General features: G+C 36.4%; 1 protein-coding gene across 2 annotated transcripts; it reads left to right on the top strand.

Annotated features, from left to right (window-relative positions):
• The first annotated feature begins 138 nt into the window (after positions 1-138).
• LOC132554098 (conditioned medium factor receptor 1-like) lies at positions 139-26,247 on the top strand. Of its 2 annotated transcripts, XR_009554383.1 has the most exons (12): positions 139-288; positions 5,345-5,420; positions 8,640-8,788; positions 11,189-11,325; positions 11,930-12,041; positions 17,574-17,733; positions 18,017-18,196; positions 20,409-20,498; positions 20,920-21,064; positions 22,036-22,151; positions 22,662-24,858; positions 24,945-26,247. XR_009554383.1 is itself a non-coding variant. In XM_060218396.1 (11 exons), exons 1-11 carry the CDS (start codon positions 154-156, stop codon positions 22,784-22,786), a joined length of 1,425 nt encoding a protein of 474 aa, XP_060074379.1. In that variant the 5' UTR covers positions 139-153; the 3' UTR covers positions 22,787-26,247. The 2 variants fall into 2 exon arrangements, 1 of the variants encoding a protein (XP_060074379.1); XM_060218396.1 differs by having other exon boundaries at positions 22,662-26,247.

Here is a 26,247-nt window from a genome sequence, read left to right as displayed (position 1 = left end):
CATGTATTTTTTAAAACCTGACATAAATAACAGATACGTTAAAAAAGCGCAGAAACTAAAATATTATATATTAAAACAATATGTGAAGGATAAAAGGTCAAAGTTCAATTTTCAGGATCAAACATTAGTCGGTGTGAAGTATACAGCATAGTGATGGAGATGTTGTGGTTTGGAATCTTGACAAGCTTATTGCTTATAATTCTGTTAATTTATATAAGTTATCTGAGATCGACAAAGGAACAGAATATATGGAAATTTGCATCAAGATATCCACAAGACAAAGACAAGGTAACTTATTAAGGGAAGGGAAATAACTCTCACTTTTCCTCGGCTACAGCAGCTGTTTTACGGGTCTGTAGCTATCGATGTCTGTTTGGTCGTACGGAGCTGTTGTTTGCAACTCAGCTGTGTAGACCCAGAGACATATATAACGCATGTTATATACGTCTCTGGTAGACTAAACAAATTTAATTTGGATGCATATATTACATGTCCAACACACAGTTTTTGGTCGTATTCGACTATTATATTACTTATTTATGATCATCTACAAGTCATAAATCGTGTGCGTGGTGTAGAAAAATTTAAGGACATTATTCTGGCATATTCTAGGGTTCAGGTTAGGACTGCAGGTTTGACATATACATGTATGTTGAAAGTTAATAAATCATGATAGTATACATTCAAAAAAGAGACAACAAGAGGGTGAATAGGGTGGGGTGTATGTGTTATAGACGTCTCTGGCTGGGACCAACTTGCCTTACAGAGAACATTATCTAGATCTTTTGAAAAGTCTTAAACTCCGAAACAATTCTATTTACAAGAGGATTGAATAATGAGGTGATGGATTGGTGTTGTCCATACACAGTTATGAAATTGTTATATTTGGATAGGACAAATAATTCCATTAGCGATATATTGCATCAGTACCTGTCACTGTACACATGGAAACAAAAATAAAAGTATCACAGAGACCACATTTAACACCTCTTTATTTCTGCAATCATACCAAAACAATTTGTTTTCAAAATGAAATTCAAAAGTGAGTCTTAAGGTAGAATTAGATACTGACTAATTGATCCAGTTTCATGGAAAGTCTTGTTATCCAAAGGATATATCCTTATCATAAGGATTTCCTTCAACTTCCCCCATGTTTTTTTAGCCTAGCAATCATCCTGACAGAATCAGATATATATATATATGTTCCATGCATGTATATGAAACTGAAATCTGAAGAATACTTTCAAATTTAAGTGGAAAAGTTGTTATGCATTCAATGAGATGCACAGGGGCTGGTTAATCTGTTGTCAGTATAATGGGACTGGGGTTTTAGGTGTCTATCAGTTAATCTGTTGTCAGTATAATGGGACGTTTTTTTTATGTGTCTATCAGTTAATCTGTTGTCAGTATAATGGGACTGGGGTTTTAGATGTCTATCAGTTAACCTGTTGTCAGTATAATGGGACTGGGGTTTTAGGTGTCTATCAGTTAACCTGTTGTCAGTATAATGGGACGTTTTTTTTATGTGTCCATCAGTTAATCTGTTGTCAGTATAATGGGACTGGGGTTTTAGGTGTCTATCAGTTGATCTGTTGTCAGTATAATGGGACTGGGGTTTTAGGTGTCTATCAGTTAACCTGTTGTCAGCATAATGGAACTGGGGTTTTAGGTGTCTATCAGTTAATCTGTTGTCAATATAATGGGACTGGGGTTTTTAGGTGTCTATCAGTTAACCTGTTGTCAGTATAATGGTACTGGGGTTTTATGGGTCCATCAGTTACCTCATCATCTATAGATACAGTCTTCATACGATCATGGCTGTTAGGATGTAAAAAAAATGTGATCTTTGGTATCATTTCTAATTTCTTTTCTTTTGTGGACAGTCTTCATTTGACCTCACTGTTAGAACGTAACAAAATAAAGTCATACCATCTCCTATGGTTAAAATTAAAGTGTACTACTCTAGATAGATTTCTGACATCATCACTCTGCTATACCTACACTGACCTCGTACTCACATTATTATCATCTCTTGAAAGTATTTTAATGTCAACCCCCTGAGGTCAAAACTGATGTCACTGGTGTAACACTGGTAAAATACTAGCAGCAATGTACTGCATGACTGGAGAGAAGTTCTCTTTAGGTCGATCGGTTGAACATCAGACTAGTAAGCCAGGGGTCACGGATTAGAGTCTTAGTGGAAGTAGTGAAATAAATAATGATGTTTATTTCATTGATGCCCTTGCAAGGATTTGGGTATAACACTTGGCATTGTCCCACAGACATTGCTGTAACCCCTTGAAACTTCTTTCCTGGAGGGGGAGTATGTAACCCTGGTTAAATACTTGTCACAATATACAGCTCAGCTAGGGAAAAATTTACCATTCGTATGATCAATTGAGTGTCAGATTAGTAAGCCAGAGGTCCCAGGTTCGAGTCTTAGTGGAGGCATTGAAATCATTAATAACCTCTGTAACACTGGTACTATAACTCTATTTAATGTGTACAACCTCATCAACTTTATGTTTTAACTGATTCATATGAAGGATTTTATAACCAATAAAAAATGGATAACATTAAAAGGAAAAATAAATTATTATAACTGGGCAGTGTACTCACCTAGCAAGGCCATGATGATGTGGCCAGGTGGTCAGCCCTACCAATTTGACAACCATAGCAAGGTCACTTATGACCTACCTAGCGGGATCTCTGATATCGGGAGATTACTCCAATTTTGATCCAGACGATCGGGAGGTGGGCATGGGGAATGAGAATCGGGAAAGTTTGCTGGTATGAATAACCTAAGAAGTAGAGATAAAAGGGTACCAACAAAAATAATTACAGTTGGTAGGAACACCAAGCCTTCCTACAGACTCGGCAACAATACAGGACATTAAAAAAATCCTTGTTTAGAAAGATGTCAAAAGATGAAGACAATGAAGTAAGAAATCTGTTAAATAAGGTCAGAAATAAAGTATGGAAACTTACCCGTAAAATAAGGACAGATTATAAACACAGAATTGGGGTAAAAGCCAAAACGGATCTTAAAGTCAGAACTACATTAAATCTAACAGTTGGAGATGTTTATTCACTGCCAAAAGATAAAAATTCAGTGAAAATATCCTCAGTTAAAAAAGTAAAGCAGAGACTGGAATTACACAACTAGATCAACAAAGATTTACAGAGGAAAGGACAGCCCTCAATGATAATAAATTGAAACTGGAAAATTCACCAGGATTGGATGGACTCCACCTAATGTTTCTCAAAAACTGCTTCTTCAATATCAGGTCCTTTAACAGAAATCTGAACCACTCACTGTCCACAGGTACACTATCAGACAATTAGGAAAAAGTTTGGGTTTGTGCTGTCTACAGGAAAGGTGATACACTTGAATCAGGAAACTATAGGCCAATTAGTTTAACATCAGTGGTATGTAAAGAATGTTTGCATCTATTAGAAGTCTTGGAGGAATGGACAGAAGCCCTTAGATAAAGGACAGAACATGTAGATTTTATTTACATTGACTACCAAAAAACTTTAGATAAGTTACAACAGACTCCTCACTAGATTAAAAACATATAACTTCTCCAATCAAATGATATCAACATTTTTGATATGCTGAAGAGTATCTCTAAATGGTGCAGACTTGGATTGGGCTAATGTTACATCAGGAATCCCCCAATCCCCCAAACTGGAAGGTGTCAAGCTTCAGAAAGATTGTGACACAATGTGTAAGTGGAGTGACATGGCTATTTGAGATGCATCCACACAATTGTAAACATTTGTGAATAGGCGGGGAAAGAAGCAAAGGGGAAAGTGATATAGAACCACTATACTAACTCATTGGAAAATACAGGCTGTGATCCAATCAAGAAAAGGATATGGGAGTAATGATAGATTACGATCTATCATCTGATGAATACAACATGATTAAAATAGAGGGAGTTCAAAGAAGAGCAACTAATTGCTCCCAGGAATGAAAGACCTGGGCCCGTATTCATGAAACCGTTCCCATGCTCAAGCATGAATTTTGTACTCAACCTTATGTCTTGTTTGAATCAAAAATTAATAAATAAGCTTATTTTGCTGAAGATTTAAAAACAATTTTGAAAGGACTTCAAGTCTAAGCTTTATTCAAGGTATAAATTTGACATTTGTATTATATCATATTATTTAGGTGAATTATAAAAAAGTTTGTTAGAGTACAAAATCAATGCTTGAGCATGAGAATGGTTTTGTGAATACGGGCCCTGACCTACAGTGAGTGGTTGAAGAAACTGAAAGACATGATAGAACTTTACAAAATCACAGGTCAAGTTTATGGTAATGAGTGTTTTAATGCTCTCAAACTTTGGAAAGATGCAGCTTGTCGTCATAGTGAGAGGGACACACTAAAAAATGTATTCCACAAGTGATCAGTAAATAAGCTCAGGAAAAACTTCTTTCAATCAGAACAGTAGCAATTTGATATCAGCCTTATACTCCTTTAACACTAAGCTAGATAATCACTGGGAAAATACAAAAAAAATCTTAAATTACACAGCAACAATTAAATATTAGACATTAATGTACATGTTTACAGAATGGAAGTATTTAATAAATGTACTTAATTATTTACAGGGAGTCTGGTATAGAGGATTCTGATAGTCCAGAACCAGAAATAAAACTTAGGAATTATCATACAATTACCAAGTAATTTGTGTCTTGACCTCATGGGATCAGGATGTAGGTCACTGTTACCACAAATAAACATTTTGATGCCCTTGATCCAGTTTTGTAATCTGATTGTCAGAATTGAGGTTGCTCTTCTCTGAATAGTGCTTTCATGTCCTTGTTCAACAGACTGTATTCTTCTTTCAGTTATGATGAAAGTTGATGAAATTCAAATGTTTTATGTGGGATATTTTGTCTTGACTTTTTGTAAATAATAAGGTCACCTTTTCTATTACTAGAATTTTAGGTGTAAACATCTGTCGACGTTGATGGATTCATGATCATGTCTTACAAAAAGTATTTCTAATTTGTTTCTAGTGCAAGGGTAATCATATTGCCTATGATAATTTGCTTATTCAACTTATGATGTGTTTTAAGAGAAATTTGTTTTCCCCCTCTACAAAATCAAAATTAATTTCCTTGGAAAAGGGGAGGTAACCAAACAGTAATGCAGCAAAACTAGATTTAATTTCCTTTATTGATTATCGTCATCCTGGAGAAATCTGGTTTTCTTATTTTTGTGTACAATGACATTTTTTGTACAATAACAATTATTTGCAGTGTGTTCTGACATATTTACATAATGATGCTTTGACTCTGTGATAAGTTTGATTAATGGTGTGTGTTGTAGAATATAGAGAAGGAGCACTATGATGTGGCTATTGTTGGGGCAGGTCCTGCTGGGGCCACCTGTGCTTACTTTCTGGGTAAGTAAGTTTGTACTACGGAAGCCTTATAATCTCATCCTACTTCATTACTTATCCATTTCCTTTAAGTAGAAATATTTTGTAATATACCAATTATAAGCACATCCTGGGAGTCAGATTGTCACTGTTCCTTGTGACTGAAGATAGATGCTGTATCAAGGGCTGACATTTACTTATTAGGATGTTAGTGACATCAAGGACATTTGACAGTATCTAGGTTGATGAAATAATCCCAAAATTAATTGTGTGAATATCAAATTAAAATAAAACTTTGCATATGTAATCTTTTCTAACAGAAAAGTATCTTGAATCTTGAATAAATTCTAGAACTTTTAGGATTTAAGACTAAATCATCTGAGATATAGATAACACAAGAATCAGGCTTCATTTGGTTTTGTTATTCAGTGTTATCCTCTACAGTTTCCCCATCTCCATGTCCCCTTTTTATATGTTTCCATTGGACGCTAGTTATGCATTATCAACTTTTCAAATGATTCACAAAACAAAACAGTCAACAGCTGTCATCTTTAATTTTGATGATTAAACATTGTTATAATTATTTTTTACAAAGTTCCTGAAAGATCATTCTCAAATTTTATAATTCTGCTTTCCTTGGTCAATAGTTGTAAATGATCTAATTTTGGGCTAGATTGAAAAAAATGAAATTGCAGACAGGTGACTAGCTTGGATTTTGACAGTTTGATATTATTATTTTAATAACTTCATTATCAAACTCAATACATAGGTTTCCCTTTGTTACAAGTTGTGGATTTTTGCAATTGATTGGAAAAAATGAAATTAATAAATAAATGGCCAACAAACAGAACTGCTCCATTTTCTGTAGAATGTATTGATGTACAGCTTGGTGCTAAGATCCTTTTAGCAACTTCTGCTTTTGTAAACTGGCAATGAGCTCAAACGCATTTTATTTATAGAAAATTCAATTGAAGAATACAAAGATAAAATGAAAGAGAAGTTTTTTTTTATTTTGTCTTGGAAACTTTTTTCTGCTGATCTGTCAGATTCACTTTTAGAATGATGGTGTTGGATGAAACTGTGTGACAAATTTTGTCAAATTCCTGTAAATTTTAGGAGATTTTCTCATGATTAAATTTGTAGATTTGTATTTTTTCTTTAACTTGTTGCTGAATTTGGTTTTGTGATGATTGCTGATCAATCCATCTGAACTGTGTTAGATATTTAGTATCCCTGAAACAATACAAAATATGTCTTACACAATATTCAGTTAAAATTCTCCTTGTGTCATTGTGTATGATCAATGAGAACAATGATAACAACAACCTTGAGCATTTGACCTTTGACTCGTACCACTTTGGACCTTGTATAAGGTTTATCCTCTTCTGATCAGGACTGGTAAAGAGTTCACTCACGTGTAAGTGTATAAGTACACATTATTACAGACTGATCACAATCTAGAGCATGGTGGTGAAGATTTCGGGTGGTGAAGATTTCGTGACGAGTTATCAACACCTTTCTGATCTATTTATTTAATGATAACTGTATACTCTAGGTACTAAGTATTGCACCACGTAGTCCTCACTTCCTGGTGATATCTTCTGTAATCAGCTTATGAGATATAAACACCAGTTCACTATGTATAGTACATTATAATTATTTCTGCTGCTCACTGTATCTGTAGAGATTGGAAAATTTGATTATAGCTACAAGCGAACCTTGTTTTCTTCTACTCATATTACTCCAACACACCATTTCATTTGAAGCTTTTCGTCAGTCCCTGCCTAACTTTAAATAAAATATTCAAACTGATTTCAATTGAATACTCAGTTATCTTGAAGTTTTCCCATGGTCCCACCGAGTTCAAGATAACGAGGGTGGACTGTGACTTTTTCATGAAAATGATGATGATATTGGTGTTTAAGAGGACAAATATTTTAGTAAATCATTCTAATAAAGATGCAAAAGTGTTCGTATCGTTAAACTCATGGGTATGTTTGGTCTTACCTAACAGTATTACACATATAACCACCTTGAATTTGATCACTGATTAATTTATTTTCTTTCACAAATAGCGAATGTTGTTTATTATATTCTGGCTTTTACAATAAATTGATAATGTTTTAGTTTGATATTAACAAAATAACTGACAGGTAAGCTGGGTTGTTTGACATTTACAAAATAACTTACAGGTAAGCTGGGTTGTTTGACATTTACAAAATAACTTACAGGTAAGCTGGGTTGTTTGACCTCTACAAAATAACTGACAGGTAAGCTGGGTTGTTTGACATTTACAAAATAACTTACAGGTAAGCTGGGTTGTTTGACATTTACAAAATAACTTACAGGTAAGCTGGGTTGTTTGACATTTACAAAATAACTTACAGGTAAGCTGGGTTGTTTGACATTTACAAAATAACTTACAGGTAAGCTGGGTTGTTTGACCTCTACAAAATAACTGACAGGTAAGCTGGGCTGTTTGACATTTACAAAATAACTTACAGGTAAGCTGGGTTGTTTGACATTTACAAAATAACTGACAGGTAAGCTGGGTTGTTTGACATTTACAAAATAACTTACAGGTAAGCTGGGTTGTTTGACATTTACAAAATAACTTACAGGTAAGCTGGGTTGTTTGACCTCTACAAAATAACTGACAGGTAAGCTGGGTTGTTTGACATTTACAAAATAACTTACAGGTAAGCTGGGTTGTTTGACATTTACAAAATAACTTACAGGTAAGCTGGGTTGTTTGACATTTACAAAATAACTTACAGGTAAGCTGGGTTGTTTGACCTCTACAAAATAACTGACAGGTAAGCTGGGTTGTTTGACCTCTACAAAATAACTGACAGGTAAGCTGGGTTGTTTGACCTCTACAAAATAACTGACAGGTAAGCTGGGTTGTTTGACATTTACAAAATAACTGACAGGTAAGCTGGGTTGTTTGACTCTACAAGATAACTGACAGGTAAGCTGGGTTGTTTGACTCTACAAAATAACTGACAGGTAAGCTAGGTTGTTTGACATTTACAAAATAACTTACAGGTAAGCTAGGTTGTTTGACATTTACAAAATAACTTACAGGTAAGCTGGGTTGTTTGACATTTACAAAATAACTTACAGGTAAGCTAGGTTGTTTGACATTTACAAAATGAATTACAGGTAAGCTGGGTTGTTTGACATTTACAAAATAATTGACAGGTAAGCTGGGTTGTTTGACATTTACAAAATGAATTACAGGTAAGCTAGGATGGAAATGCCTTTTATTGGAGAAGAAGAAGTTTCCACGTGACAAATACTGTGGGGATGCGGTGTGTAAAACTGCCATAGAGATCCTCATGGAGATGGGCCTGTATGAGCAGCTCCTCAAGGACAATAAAGCTCATGTGGTAAGGTCTATGGTGGTCAATAGAAACTTAAAATTGTGTTCGTTTTTCAATTCTCACAAACATCTCATCAATATGTTCATATAATTTCCAGTGTTAAGAATGATCACACTAGGTACATCGATACCTTAGCATTATATATCTTTTTGGCATTGTATACTGTTCAATGTATAGCTGACCTATATAATCAACTGTAACCCTGGTTCTATCACAACCTGAGTGATTACACCACTGTTTAAGATATAGCTGACCTATATAATCAACTGTAACCCTGGTTCTATCACAACCCGAGTGATTTACACTACTGTTTAAGATATAGCTGACCTATATAATCAACTGTAACCCTGGTTCTATCATAACCTGAGTGATTACACCACTGTTTAAGATATAGCTGACCTATATAATCAACTGTAACCCTGGTTCTATCACAACCTGAGTGATTACACCACTGTTTAAGATATAGCTGACCTATATAATCAACTGTAACCCTGGTTCTATCACAACCCGAGTGATTTACACTACTGTTTAAGATATAGCTGACCTATATAATCAACTGTAACCCTGGTTCTATCACAACCCGAGTGATTTACACTACTGTTTAAGATATAGCTGACCTATATAATCAACTGTAACCCTGGTTCTATCATAACCTGAGTGATTACACCACTGTTTAAGATATAGCTGACCTATATAATCAACTGTTACCCTGGTTCTATCACAACCTGAGTGATTTACACCACTGTTTAAGATATAGCTGACCTATATAATGAACTGTTACCCTGGTTCTATCACAACCCGAGTGATTTACACTACTGTTTAAGATGTAGCTGACCTATATAATCAACTGTAACCCTGGTTCTATCATAACCTGAGTGATTACACCACTGTTTAAGATATAGCTGACCTATATAATCAACTGTTACCCTGGTTCTATCACAACCTGAGTGATTTACACCACTGTTTAAGATATAGCTGACCTATATAATGAACTGTTACCCTGGTTCTATCACAACCTGAGTGATTTACACTACTGTTTAAGATATAACTGACCTATATAATCAACTGTTACCCTGGTTCTATCACAACCCGAGTGATTTACACCACTGTTTAAGATATAGCTGACTTATATAATCAACTGTTATGTAATTTACCCTGGTTCTATCACAACCTGAGTGATTTACACTACTGTTTAAGATATAACTGACCTGTATAATCAACTGTTACCCTGGTTCTATCACAACCCGAGTGATTTACACCACTGTTTAAGATATAACTGACCTGTATAATCAACTGTTACCCTGGTTCTATCACAACCTGAGTGATTTACACTACTGTTTAAGATATAACTGACCTATATAATCAACTGTTACCCTGGTTCTATCACAACCTGAGTGATTTACACCACTGTTTAAGATATAGCTGACCTATATAATCAACTGTAACCCTGGTTCTATCACAACCTGAGTGATTTACACTACTGTTTAAGATATAGCTGACCTATATAATGAACTGTTACCCTGGTTCTATCACTCCCTGAGTGATTTACACTACTGTTTAAGATATAACTGACCTGTATAATCAACTGTTACCCTGGTTCTATCACATATATTACTGTCTAAGATATATCTTTATCACTATGGAAAGTGAGTTAATTTAGGTATAGTATGGTTACTAGTCTGTTAAAGCAACAGAATTCACTATCTAATCTAGATGTTTAGTACATGAATAAGTAGAAGCATACTGTCTCCTTTTTAGAACAATTGGAGTCTTAATGTGTTGTAATTTTCGCAATATCAATGAAATTCAACAAAACAAAGATCTGCACATTTTTGTGTGAAATGATACCTCATGTTTTCTTCGCCAATCAATAGGCTTCTCTCAAACCCTGACGACTGTTGTCTTAGCCAATCAGCATCCTTCTCTCTACCCCTGACGACATGGATGCTCTGCCCACCTTCCAGTCAAGTTGTCAATTGATTTTGGTCAGGATGTAGGTCAAGGCATATGAAAAGATTTAAAATGTTCCTCTGTGTGAATTGTTTGTCTAAATTGTCTGAAATTCAGTGTGGCATATTGTATTGTCCTAATCAACATTATAATATTACCGACAAACTCAATTGAAGCAGAGAAAAGTCAGTTTTATCATATTATAGAAATTATCATCATTGTACTCTCCACTTCACATTTCGATGACACATTTTAGCATGTTGTCATTGTTATAAATTTCTTCCTTGTCAATGATCTAAATGGCTGCACCAGAAAGATTGCCACCATATTTGGACTTGTGTCAGAGTCTATGAGTAAATGGTATACGATCATGAAATTGATCCAATAACAAGATGTGTTACAAAAACATTATTCTAGAATGAAATATGAATCTGTCTATTTGAATGTGTTTTTCAGGCAGACAGCGGAGGTCTGTGTAGTCCTGGAGGCCTGAGTTATATTGGACGGAGTAAGGAAGGGCTGGGAGACATACCTGCTGCCATTGCTTGTAAGCGGATACATCTAGACGAGGCTATCGCAAAGGCAGCTAGAAGGTTTACCTTTAATACTGATAGAATGTCTATTCGTTTTGTAGAAAATTGTGTTTTGTGTCTTTGTTGGCAGTTGGAAGGAAATGTTTATTTTTATTTTATTATTGGCAATTTGCAGAAAATATCTTTCTTTGTCAAGTCATTGAAAAGCTGGGAAATGTTATTTTCTTTTTTCATTGGCAGTCTTTAGGAAATCTCATATGGTTGTGTTCTCATTGACAGTTGAAGTTTTCACTGAGGGTGTGTTAAAAATGGTACCATGTATAGTCATTGATTATTTCTGGCAAATGTTACTGTGTCTTGTTGAAAGTTTGTTGGAAATGTTCATTTGTCTTGTTGTTAACAGATTATAAAAAAATTACTTTTCATGATTAAACAGTTATTGACAGTTTGTGGAGAATGATACTTTGTCTAGTCATCAAGGATCTGGAAGAAATTTTATTTTTATTTTTACTTTTCCTGTTGTTCTTAATAATATTCCAAGAGATGACTTTAATATTGATAGTAATTATCTAGATTAGTTAACATCCAATTAATCTGCTAATTTAAGTAAACTTTTTTGGGGCTACTGAAATAAATGGATATAAAATTGATCATTTGTTAATAGGATAGGAGCAGACTTGAGAGAAGAATGGCCTGTAGCTGAAGCCAAGTTTGACACAGAAGCTGGATTGTGGACAATTTGTAAAGAGGGCAGTACATCAACATTTAAATCAAGGGTAAATATATATGATTGGCTAGAATTAATACATGTTCATAATGATGACAAAACAACAGTTACACTTCTCATGTGAGGTCCATGTATTTAGTGATGACAAAACAACAGTTACACTTCTCATGTGAGGTCCATGTATTTAGTGATGACAAAACAACAGTTACAGTCCTCATGTGAGGTTCATGTATGTAGTGATGACAAAACAACAGTTACACTCCTCATGTGAGGTCTATGTATGTAGTGATGACAAACCAACAGTTACACTCCTCATGTGAGGTCTATGTATGTAGTGATGACAAACCAACAGTTACACTCCTCATGTGAGGTCTATGTATGTAGTGATGACAAACCAACAGTTACACTCCTCATGTGAGGTTCATGTATGTAATGATGACAAAACAACAGTTACACTCCTCATGTGAGGTCTATGTATGTAGTGATGACAAACCAACAGTTACACTCCTCATGTGAGGCTCATGTATGTAGTGATGACAAAACAACAGTTACACTCCTCATGTGAGGTCTATGTATGTAGTGATGACAAACCAACAGTTACACTCCTCATGTGAGGTCTATGTATGTAGTGATGACAAACCAACAGTTACACTCCTCATGTGAGGTTCATGTATGTAGTGATGACAAACCAACAGTTACACTCCTCATGTGAGGCTCATGTATGTAGTGATGACAAAACAACAGTTACACTCCTCATGTGAGGTCTATGTATGTAGTGATGACAAACCAACAGTTACACTCCTCATGTGAGGTCTATGTATGTAGTGATGACAAACCAACAGTTACACTCCTCATGTGAGGTCTATGTATGTAGTGATGACAAACCAACAGTTACACTCCTCATGTGAGGTCTATGTATGTAGTGATGACAAACCAACAGTTACACTCCTCATGTGAGGTCTATGTATGTAGTGATGACAAACCAACAGTTACACTCCTCATGTGAGGTCTATGTATGTAGTGATGACAAACCAACAGTTACACTCCTCATGTGAGGTTCATGTATGTAATGATGACAAAACAACAGTTACACTCCTCATGTGAGGTCCATGTATGTAGTGATGACAAACCAACAGTTACACTCCTCATGTGAGGTCTATGTATGTAGTGATGACAAACCAACAGTTACACTCCTCATGTGAGGCTCATGTATGTAGTGATGACAAAACAACAGTTACACTCCTCATGTGAGGTCTATGTATGTAGTGATGACAAACCAACAGTTACACTCCTCATGTGAGGTCTATGTATGTAGTGATGACAAACCAACAGTTACACTCCTCATGTGAGGTTCATGTATGTAGTGATGACAAAACAACAGTTACACTCCTCATGTGAGGTCTATGTATGTAGTGATGACAAACCAACAGTTACACTCCTCATGTGAGGTCTATGTATGAAGTGATGACAAACCAACAGTTACACTCCTCATGTGAGGCTCATGTATGTAGTGATGACAAAACAACAGTTACACTCCTCATGTGAGGTCTATGTATGTAGTGATGACAAACCAACAGTTACACTCCTCATGTGAGGTCTATGTATGTAGTGATGACAAACCAACAGTTACACTCCTCATGTGATGTCTATGTATGTAGTGATGACAAACCAACAGTTACACTCCTCATGTGAGGTCCATGTATGTAGTGATGACAAAACAACAGTTACACTCCTCATGTGAGGTCCATGTATGTAGTGATGACAAACCAACAGTTACACTCCTCATGTGAGGTCCATGTATGTAGTGATGACAAAACAACAGTTACACTCCTCATGTGATGTCTATGTATGTAGTGATGACAAGACAACAGTTACACTCCTCATGTGAGGTCTATGTATGTAGTGATGACAAACCAACAGTTACACTCCTCATGTGAGGTCTATGTATGTAGTGATGACAAACCAACAGTTACACTCCTCATGTGATGTCTATGTATGTAGTGATGACAAACCAACAGTTACACTCCTCATGTGAGGTCTATGTATGTAGTGATGACAAACCAACAGTTACACTCCTCATGTGAGGTCTATGTATGTAGTGATGACAAACCAACAGTTACACTCCTCATGTGAGGTCTATGTATGTAGTGATGACAAACCAACAGTTACACTCCTCATGTGATGTCTATGTATGTAGTGATGACAAACCAACAGTTACACTCCTCATGTGAGGTCCATGTATGTAGTGATGACAAAACAACAGTTACACTCCTCATGTGAGGTCCATGTATGTAGTGATGACAAACCAACAGTTACACTCCTCATGTGAGGTCCATGTATGTAGTGATGACAAAACAACAGTTACACTCCTCATGTGATGTCTATGTATGTAGTGATGACAAACCAACAGTTACACTCCTCATGTGAGGTCTATGTATGTAGTGATGACAAACCAACAGTTACACTCCTCATGTGAGGTCTATGTATGTAGTGATGACAAACCAACAGTTACACTCCTCATGTGAGGTCTATGTATGTAGTGATGACAAACCAACAGTTACACTCCTCATGTGAGGTCTATGTATGTAGTGATGACAAACCAACAGTTACACTCCTCATGTGAGGTCCATGTATGTAGTGATGACAAAACAACAGTTACACTCCTCATGTGAGGTCCATGTATGTAGTGATGACAAACCAACAGTTACACTCCTCATGTGAGGTCCATGTATGTAGTGATGACAAACCAACAGTTACACTCCTCATGTGAGGTCCATGTATGTAGTGATGACAAACCAACAGTTACACTCCTCATGTGAGGTCTATGTATGTAGTGATGACAAACCAACAGTTACACTCCTCATGTGAGGTCTATGTATGTAGTGATGACAAACCAACAGTTACACTCCTCATGTGAGGTCTATGTATGTAGTGATGACAAACCAACAGTTACACTCCTCATGTGAGGTCTATGTATGTAGTGATGACAAACCAACAGTTACACTCCTCATGTGAGGTCCATGTATGTAGTGATGACAAAACAACAGTTACACTCCTCATGTGAGGTCCATGTATGTAGTGATGACAAAACAACAGTTACACTCCTCATGTGAGGTCCATGTATGTAGTGATGACAAACCAACAGTTACACTCCTCATGTGAGGTCCATGTATGTAGTGATGACAAACCAACAGTTACACTCCTCATGTGAGGTCTATGTATGTAGTGATGACAAACCAACAGTTACACTCCTCATGTGAGGTCTATGTATGTAGTGATGACAAACCAACAGTTACACTCCTCATGTGAGGTTCATGTATGTAGTGATGACAAGACAACAGTTACACTCCTCATGTGAGGTCTATGTATGTAGTGATGACAAACCAACAGTTACACTCCTCATGTGAGGTCTATGTATGTAGTGATGACAAACCAACAGTTACACTCCTCATGTGAGGTTCATGTATGTAGTGATGACAAGACAACAGTTACACTCCTCATGTGAGGTCTATGTATGTAGTGATGACAAACCAACAGTTACACTCCTCATGTGAGGTCTATGTATGTAGTGATGACAAACCAACAGTTACACTCCTCATGTGATGTCTATGTATGTAGTGATGACAAACCAACAGTTACACTCCTCATGTGAGGTCTATGTATGTAGTGATGACAAACCAACAGTTACACTCCTCATGTGAGGTCTATGTATGTAGTGATGACAAACCAACAGTTACACTCCTCATGTGAGGTCTATGTATGTAGTGATGACAAACCAACAGTTACACTCCTCATGTGATGTCTATGTATGTAGTGATGACAAACCAACAGTTACACTCCTCATGTGAGGTCCATGTATGTAGTGATGACAAAACAACAGTTACACTCCTCATGTGAGGTCTATGTATGTAGTGATGACAAACCAACAGTTACACTCCTCATGTGAGGTCCATGTATGTAGTGATGACAAAACAACAGTTACACTCCTCATGTGAGGTTCATGTATGTTATGAGAAATAATTAATCCCCCAATTAATTTATCTCTCATTTGGAGGACTATGGATTTGACCCTGACAAATATCAAGACAAAATTATGACTTCCGATAGGATTTTGACAAAACTTTTCATGCAAAATATACGAGAATCAATCAAAAGAGTCCATGATTCAAAGTTTCTGTTGCTATTTTAAGAAATTTATCAGACAATGATACTAATATGCATATTAATCAGAGCATTCTTTTCTTAAAGGCAGTTTCTGGTTATTTTGTGTATTTTGATTTTGTCTTGATATTTGTCGGGGTCATGTATATTTAAGAATTCTTGGTACATTTGTAAGTGTGAACGATTGGTATGTAATGGTGCACACACTGTATGGTGCTTTGTATGTGTTTACTACAGGAAGACATAGTGTTAACTTTGTTATAGAAATCAATGATTTCCACAAATAAAGCATACATAATTTAGTGCTGTTGTTGTTGTGTCCATGGGCACTACACCTTCCCCAAATTCCTCTGGATTGTATGTGACTGGACTTCAGTGTTGTTCAGAGAGGGAACTCCCAGCTACTAAACCCTGCCTGAAAGTAAACCCTGCATGAAAATAAACCCTGCTGGAATGTAACCCCTGCCTGAATGTTATCCATACCTGAAAGTAAGCCCTGCCTGAAAGTAAATCCTGCCAGAATGTAAACCCTGCCTGAAAGTAAACCCTGCCTAAATGTAACCCTGTCTGGAAGTAACCCCTGCCTGAATATAACCCCTGCCTGAAAGTAAACCCTTCCTGAAAGTAAACCCTGCTGGAATATAACCCTGCCTGGAAGTAACCCCTGCCTTAATGTTAACCCTGCCTGAATGTAAACCCTGCCTGAAAGTAAACCCCTGCCTGAATGTAAACCCTGCCTGAAAGTAAACCCTGCCTGAAAGTAAACCCTGCCTGAATGTAATCCTGCCTGAAAGTTAACCCTGCCTGAATGTTAACCCTGCCTGAATGTTAACCCTGCCTGAATGTAAACCCTGCCTGAAAGTAAACCCCAGCCTGAATGTAAACCCTGCCTGAAAGTAAACCCTGCCTGAAAGTAAACCCTGCCTGAATGTAACCCTGCCTGAAAGTAAACCCTGCCTGAAAGTAAACCCCTGCCTGAAAGTAAACCCCTGCCTGAATGTAACCCTGCCTGAAAGTAAACCCCAGCCTGAATGTAAACCCTGCCTGAAAGTAAACCCCTGCCTGAATGTAACCCCTGTCTGAATGTAACCCTGCCTGAAAGTAACCCTGCCTGAAAGTAAACCCAGCCTGAATGTAAACCCTGCCTGAATGTAACCCTGCCTGAAAGTAAACCCCTGCCTGAATGTAACCCCTGTCTGAATGTAACCCTGCCTGAAAGTAACCCTGCCTGAAAGTAAACCCATCCTGAAAGTAAACCCTGTCTGAATGTAACCCTGCCTGAAAGTAAATCCTGTCTGAAAGTAAACCCTGCCTGAAAGTAAACCCCAGCCTGAATGTAACCCTGCCTGAAAGTAAACCCTGCCTGAATGTAATAAAATTAACACTTCCATTACATGTTGACTGTTCTTTGTTATGGCAGGTGTTAGTCTGTGCAGATGGTGCTCCCTCCCGTCTAGGTACACAGCTTGGACTAATCACGCGTCCCCCAGACAGTAACTGTTCTCGCGCCTATGTTGAAGGAGGTACTCACAAGTTCAAAGCAGATGGTGTGGTCTTCTACAACAAAGGCATGCTTCCAGGTAAATATTTACCTAGGGTATAGATTACAGTAGTAAATGAATACTGTATTATAGAAGGAACATTTGGAGTAAATGAGAAACAAGAATTCTTATTTTATTTTTTTGTAAGGTTTAAAAAAAAATCTGATTGGAAAATATCAACAAATTATTTTGTGCACACTGTAAGATGTTGTACCTTGTATTACAATTAGAATGACCTCATTCATTACTCAGCGGTCTGTTAACCCTTTACACCTTAGGTATATATTGGGTCGTAGGATACACTAAGTTTTTGTTGTTTCAGGTTATTCAGCATTATTTCGTCATCCTAATGATGTGCTCAATTACTGTGTGTACATCATACCTGGCAACCCTAAAGTGACCCCTGATGACCTTACATATTGGCATGACAACCTAATGAAGAACGACCCCAATATCAGCAGGGCCCTCGGTGATAACTTTAAGATTGAGAGAATGAAAGCTGGTATGTCTTCACTCCTTCAGTCTACTATGTACAGTATACTGCTTTAGTCTACTACGTATAGTACACTGCTTCAGTCTACTATGTACAGTACACTGCTTCAGTCTACTATGTACAGTATACTGCTTTAGTCTACTACGTATAGTACACTGCTTCAGTCTACTATGTACAGCATACTGCTTCAGTCTACTTCAGTCTACTATGTACAGTACACTGCTTCAATCTACTATGTACAGTACACTGCTTCAGTCTACTATGTACAGTACACTGCTTCAGTCTACTATGTACAGTACACTGCTTCAGTCTACTATGTACAGTACACTGCTTCAGTCTACTATGTACAGTACACTGCTTCAGTCTACTATGTACAGTACACTGCTTCAGTCTACTATGTACAGTACACTGCTTCAGTCTACTATGTACAGTACACTGCTTCAGTCTACTATGTACAGCATACTGCTTCAGTCTACTATGTACAGTACACTGCTTCAGTCTACTATGTACAGTACACTGCTTCAGTCTACTATGTACAGTACACTGCTTCAGTCTACTATGTACAGTACACTGCTTCAGTCAGTACACTGCTTCAGTCTACTATGTACAGTACACTGCTTCAGTCTACTATGTACAGTACACTGCTTCAGTCTACTATGTACAGTACACTCCTTCAGTCTACTATGTACAGTATACTGCTTTAGTCTACTACGTATAGTACACTGCTTCAGTCTACTATGTACAGCATACTGCTTCAGTCTACTATGTACAGTATACTGCTTTAGTCTACTATGTACTGTACACTGCTTCAATCTACTATGTACAGTACACTGCTTCAGTCTACTATGTACAGTACACTGCTTCAGTCTACTATGTACAGTACACTGCTTCAGTCTACTATGTACAGTACACTGCTTCAGTCTACTATGTACAGTATGCTGCTTCAGTCTACTATGTACAGTACACTGCTTCAGTCTACTATGTACAGTACGCTGCTTCAGTCTACTGTGTACAGTACACTGCTTCAGTCTACTATGTACAGTACACTGCTTCAGTCTACTGTGTACAGTACGCTGCTTCAGTCTACTGTGTACAGTATGCTGCTTCAGTCTACTATGTACAGTACGCTGCTTCAGTCTACTATGTACAGTACGCTGCTTCAGACTACTATGTACAGTACGCTGCTTCAGTCTACTGTGTACAGTATGCTGCTTCAGTCTACTATGTACAGTACACTGCTTCAGTGTACTATGTACAGTACACTGCTTCAGTCTACTATGTACAGTACACTGCTTCAGTGTACTATGTACAGTACACTGCTTCAGTCTACTATGTACAGTACACTGCTTCAGTCTACTATGTACAGTATGCTGCTTCAGTCTACTATGTACAGTACACTGCTTCAGTCTGCTGTTTATAGGAATGTATAATGATATATCTACCTACATCTCCTGTGGTGGTTCACTTTTAAGAAATAAACTTTTACTTATTCCTTTATTTTTATGTGAACTTTTTGTTTTCTTTTCCTATATAAGCTTCAACATTTTCTTTCCTTTCCAGAGACCTTGACTCTCTCCTTCTTTTACAATGTGACCTTGAAACCTTTTTTTTACTTCTACAAAATTAACGATGACTTTGTCTTCCATTTGCAATTTGACACTATTTACTGGGTAGGGAGAAGGTGACACACCATGTTCTCATTGTGGGTGATGCTGTGTTGTGTTTTTATCTTCAGCCAGTCTGAGACTGGGTGGGGAGAAGGTGACACACCATGTTCTCATTGTGGGTGATGCTGTGTTGTGCTTTTATCTTCAGCCAGTCTGAGACTGGGTGGGGAGAAGGTGACACCCCATGTTCTCATTGTGGGTGATACTCTGTTGTGCTTTTATCTTCAGCCAGCCTGAGACTGGGTTGGGAGAAGGTGACACCCCATGTTCTCATTGTGGGTGATGCTGTGTTGTGTTTTTATCTTCAGCCAGTCTGAGACTGGGTGGGGAGAAGGTGACACACCATGTTCTCATTGTGAGTGATGCTGTGTTGTGTTTTTATCTTCAGCGAGCCTGAGACTGGGTGGGGAGAAGATGACATATGGTGACCATGTTCTCATTGTGGGTGATGCTGTGTTGTGTTTTTATCTTCAGCCAGTCTGAAACTGGGTGGGGAGAAGGTGACACACCATGTTCTCATTGTGAGTGATGCTTTGTTGTGTTTTTATCTTCAGCGAGCCTGAGACTGGGTGGGGAGAAGGTGACATATGGTGACCATGTTCTCATTGTGGGTGATGCTGCGGGTATGATTGACCCTATGACAGGTAAGTCTTATGGAGGAAACTCTTATCACTGGAACATCTTCTTAACCCTGGAAAGTTTTGTTAATCTGACAGCAAGTTTTACATTTTATATAGAAAGATGAAGTTGTAAGCTGCCGTAAGACTGACACATCACTCAAAATCTTTGCTTAGAATGGTAATGTTTCACCTAGTTGTCATCACCAGCTTTCCAGCATCATATTTACTTTAAGTCAGGCCTGTAGGTAGATTATGATGTAAGTAATGAATATATGAAAATGAGAATTTTTTTTATTTTTTAAAGCTGTTCAATTCTTATTTAAACAGTATCCATGAGGTTAAGGATAGAAGTTTTAGCTTCAGATGACATGTAGAAGGTAATAACGACATAAAATAAAACTCAGTTGAAGAAAACATGTGTCACATCTTATATATTGTTCTACAGGCGAAGGAATTCACCATGCAATGGAGGGTGGTAAAATGGCAGCCCAGTTTTTAGATGAGGCTTTAAATAATGGCAGCTACGGCAAAGATGTCATGAAAATTTTTCATCAAAGGTGGATGAACAAATTTGGTTTCGACTTTCGATGGTAAGTGTTTGATGTTCTGCTGAATTTAAATGTTATTTCACGAGCTTTGATAATAAAGAGATTTTGGTTTTTTTTTCTCTTTTCATTTGCAGTAGACTATGTGTTCTTCATCACCCCTAAAAAAGTATTACTATGGATATTTGTCAAGCAAAAGAAGAAGACAGATGAAATGTTATGTAGATTCCCATAAGTCCATAATTTGTTTTTGTTCCTGTTTTATTTTGAGATAGAATACTTGCTATGTAGGGGCAGCCATCTTGACTTGGACTGTAAGTGAAATTGGTTGCTAGAATTATACAGGAAGATTTTTTCTCATATGTATTGTGTGGAGGTCCTTAAATCTCACATTTTTTGAGACTGATTGAAGAACAAGAGGCTTCAATGCCAAGTTTATTATAATTTCTCTTCACACTTTTTTTCAAATTTTGTTTGTATGTCCCCAAAAAACAATGTGCAATATGCACAGTTTTTTAGCCCACCATCATCAGATGGACGTCTGTGGTCCGTTGTCCATCAATCTGTCCATTGTCTGTCCGTCTATCCATAAACAATTTTTGTTATTGCTATTTCGTTAGAAATACTGGATGAACCTTTTTCAAATTTCATTTGTAGATTTCCTTCGGTCCCTAGTTTTGCCCATTTGATTTTTGGACTGATCAGAAAAACAAAATGTCCGATGGGCAGCCATCTTAGGTTTTTCAGTGAAGTTTGTTATCGTTATTCCTGAGATGTGTGAATGGATCTCTTTCAAATTTCATATATAGGTTCCTCTTGGTCACTAGCTGTGCCCGTTTGATTTTGGGTGTGATCGAAAAACAAAATGGCCAACAGGTGGCTATCTAGGATGGTCTAGACAGTTTAACCTGCTGTATCATCGAACCATCACATGTGTGAAGTGGCTCATCATATGTAAATATAAATGTAAAGTAAGATGTGATTGTGTTTATATTTAGAGATGTTTGTGATTACAGGTCGATGGCGTTTTGTCAGTTAACCTACCGTTTTCCGATACTGCTGGATGCTGCAACTGCTGCTGTGATCCGCAAGGGAGACAACTTCCTCTTAAAATGGACAGACATCATGACAGGTAGACATGAATTCTAGTTTGATTTATTAGAGAAAAAAAAACAGAGAAAGAAAAAATGTACCTGTATTGTTGTAATTCAATATTCTTGATGATATGATATCAAATATAAGAGCTATGTATATTTAAGATGTGATATCATATTCATTTTACTGATGTTTACGTAGTAATTCCAGCCCTAGTAACTTTGTTATCCTGATTGGGTTAACATTTTCCTGTTTATGATGAGATCCTGAGAAGAATATAGAAAACAATGTAGACTGATTAGACAATATAGTGATGGAAATTTTCCTCTCTGTCTGTAGACATATTTAAATGTACACTATATAGTATATCAACTTTATTTATTTTACAACAATTGCGAAACCGGTTATTTCAACTTGTACTAATCACTCTTGTTGTCCCGGATGTAAGTGCGAGGGGTCTTATTATTTGAGGGAACAGAGCACCTCAGGTGTGTTCATAAGTTTAATAATGATTATCATATTTAGCTGATAATTTTGTCTGTTGTAGGTCGAGTACCAAAGATCCATATGTTGAAGCCTGAATTTACACTGACTATCACATTTGAACTCATTCGCCTTTGTGTCTTAAGATTATTTGGAAAATCAGGCGGAAATCAAAAGAAATCAAACTAAAATGTATTCCAGAAGTGAATTTCTGGTCTTTGTGACAATTTATATATATCAGAGCCTATGTAATATCATGCTAACACAGACACTGTGATAGTCTGGATACAAGTTCATGATCAGGTTGATCAAAAATGTGTGTTTGTTTTATAATATCCTGGACTGTCCGAGTGTACAGTTAGTTACCAGAAATATATATTTGTTTTTTAATATCCTGGACCGTATAAAAGTCCGAGTGTACAGTTAGTTACTAGAAATATGTTTGTTTTGAAATATCCTGGACTGTGTAATAGTCCGAGTGTACAGTTAGTTACTAGAAATATGTTTGTTTTGAAATATCCTGGACTGTCCAAGTGTACAGTTAGTTACCAGAAATATGTTGTTTTTTTTTAATATCCTGGACTGTGTAATAGTCCGAGTGTACAGTTAGTTACTAGAAATATGTTTGTTTTGAAATATCCTGGACTGTCCAAGTGTACAGTTAGTTACCAGAAATATGTTGTTTTTTTTTAATATCCTGGACTGTGTAATAGTCCGAGAGTACAGTTAGTTACTAGAAATATGTGTTTGTTTTAAAATATCCTGGACTGTCCGAGTGTACAGTTAGTTACCAGAAATATATATTTGTTTTAAAATATCCTGGACTGTATAAAAGTCCGAGTGTACAGTTAGTTACCAGAAATATATATTTGTTTTTTAATATCCTGGACCGTATAAAAGTCCGAGTGTACAGTTAGTTACTAGAAATATGTTTGTTTTGAATTATCCTGGACTGTCCAAGTGTACAGTTAGTTACCAGAAATATGTTTGTTTTGAAATATCCTGGACTGTGTAACAGTCTGAGTATATAGTAAAGCTATCCAATTTTATTTTTTTGTTTTGGGTGTGTGATAACACAGACTGTATAAATACTCAATGATCAAATTGATATCTATCAGCATACATGTACATGTGTATCAGAATCAAGGAGGCAGCAACATGCTCTTGTTAAACTGTAGTGATCGAATCATGAGTGAAAGAAAAGTAAGATAAAATCAGCCTTATTTTAACCATAAAGTATTGATTTAAAATTGGTTGGAACCCTAACAGTTACGGCATGTGTTTGCATTAGAAAATGAAACAGCATCCAGTGGCTATTATATATATGATAGTGACAATCCAGTAGTACATGTTTCAGTCTGTACATACTGTAGGACGCTGGATAACATTTTCTATATTTATTGCATAATCAGAATACAATCACTACATTGTCCATCAAAGGAATTTATTTATAGATTATACCTAAAAAGTGCCAAGTTAGGAAAATGGTTACTTTGTCGACCCTTTGGTAGGCGTTTGTTTTAAACACTCACAAAACATTTATACAAAGCATTATTCATTGTGTGAATTACATGGCTGTGTGCTGTAGAATTCTCATCAACAATTTTGTAATGTACATATAAAGAAGAAAAACATGAAGCTGTTTAAAATGTCATGAATTTGTTGTATCATAAGATGTAGAATGTTAAAAATGTCATGGCATTGTGTTAACATTATATGCAGGATGTTTAAAATGTCACGGCATTGTGTTAACATTATATGCAGGATGTTTAAAATGTCACGGCATTGTGTTAACATTATATGCAGGATGTTTAAAATGTCACGGCATTGTGTTAACATTATATGCAGGATGTTTAAAATGTCATGGCATTGTGTTAACATAAGATGTAGGATGTTTAAAATGTCATGGCATTGTGTTAACATAAGATGTAGGATGTTTAAAATGTCACAGCATTGTGTTAACATAAGATGTAGAATGTTTAAAATGTTATGACATTGTGTTGACATAAGATGTAGGATGTTTAAAATGTCACGGCATTGTGTTAACATAAGATGTAGGATGTTTAAAATGTCATGACATTGTGTTGACATAAGATGTAGGATGTTTAAAATGTCATGGCATTGTGTTAACATTATATGTAGGATGTTTAAAATGGCATGGTGTTAAGATTAGATGTAGGATGTTTAAAAATCATCTGTAATATTTACCTTCCTCAGGTTCAGTATAGTCCCACAATTCTGTAATATCTGACCTTCCTCAGGTTCGGTGTAGTCCCACAATTCTGTAATATTTACCTTCCTCAGGTTCGGTGTAGTCCCACAATTCTGTAATATTTACCTTCCTCAGGTTCAGTGTAGTCCCACAATTCTGTAATATTTACCTTCCTCAGGTTCAGTGTAGTCCCACAATTCTGTAATATTTACCTTCCTCAGGTTCAGTGTAGTCCCACAATTCTGTAATATTTACCTTCCTCAGGTTCAGTGTAGTCCCACAATTCTGTAATATTTACCTTCCTCAGGTTCAGTGTAGTCCCACAATTCTGTAATATTTACCTTCCTCAGGTTCAGTGTAGTCCCACAATTCTGTAATATTTACCTTCCTCAGATTCAGTGTAGTCCGACAATTCTGTAATATTCTACCTTCCTCAGGTTCAATTGTGTAATGTTTAGCATATTTTCCAAGCAACACCTCATTATTGTATATGTTGTAATTATATATTGTTATCTATAAAAAATGAAAAGGTGATACTGTCTCAAAATTGTCTCCCCTTCAATGCCTACTCCTCCAAGTTAATACCTGGTTTAATGAGTTCAAGTTCAGTATTATAGATGAAGAAGGGAAGATGTTGACTAGTACGAAATACACAGTGATTATGAAAAGTCAGAAAATAAATTGTGATTAATAAGTATGTGACTACAACAATATAATGTGATTAGTAATTTTGAGGCTGGTGACCACTTTCAGGTAATAAAATTAATTGTAGGGGAGAGGGGCAGTTGTTGACATATACAATAATTCTCTCATTTCCTCACAAGTGTTTTATGATATAGGTAAAAGTGTCCTGATACAACTGGTCATGGTTCTTGCAACAACAATATCAAATGGCTTTATTGGAAATCATTTCTTGAAATCTTTGCTCAGATGATTACTAAATCATAAAATGATATAAATTTGATTGTGTGTGTTGTCTATTTCTGACTTCTTATGACTTAGAAACTATTCATTATAAATACATGTACAGGTAAATTGCTTCCCTAAATACATGTGCATAACATTCCTTACCTGATCATTGGGGTTAAATTATATATTAGTATGCTTGTCTGTATTATTTGTGTGTTTTTATTTTTATATCTACAATATGTCACCAGACCAGGTGTTCACAGCACGGAACAAAAAGCTATAAATACAAACCGATATATCAATATGACCTATATAAACGAATATACAGCTATGAAATGATCATATTTACAGTTTTGTGTGATAGATGTTTAACAATTTTCATTACCCACTGGATCTGAGCACCGTGTGAGGGACAGGGGCCTGGTGTATCACAAGTTTTATTATTCCATATCAGTGATTACTGTCACAATTACACTACAACTGAACGGAATGTGATTTATACAGAAATAAATGCAGTTTGTTCAGATAA

The sequence above is a fragment of the Ylistrum balloti genome, unplaced genomic scaffold (assembly GCF_031769215.1).
Source record: "Ylistrum balloti isolate Yb309-2 unplaced genomic scaffold, AGI_CSIRO_Ybal_v1 Utg370378, whole genome shotgun sequence".
Lineage (NCBI taxonomy): Eukaryota > Metazoa > Mollusca > Bivalvia > Pectinida > Pectinidae > Ylistrum > Ylistrum balloti.
Note: the sequence above shows the minus strand (reverse complement) of the source record. Positions and strands in the feature narration are given on the sequence as shown.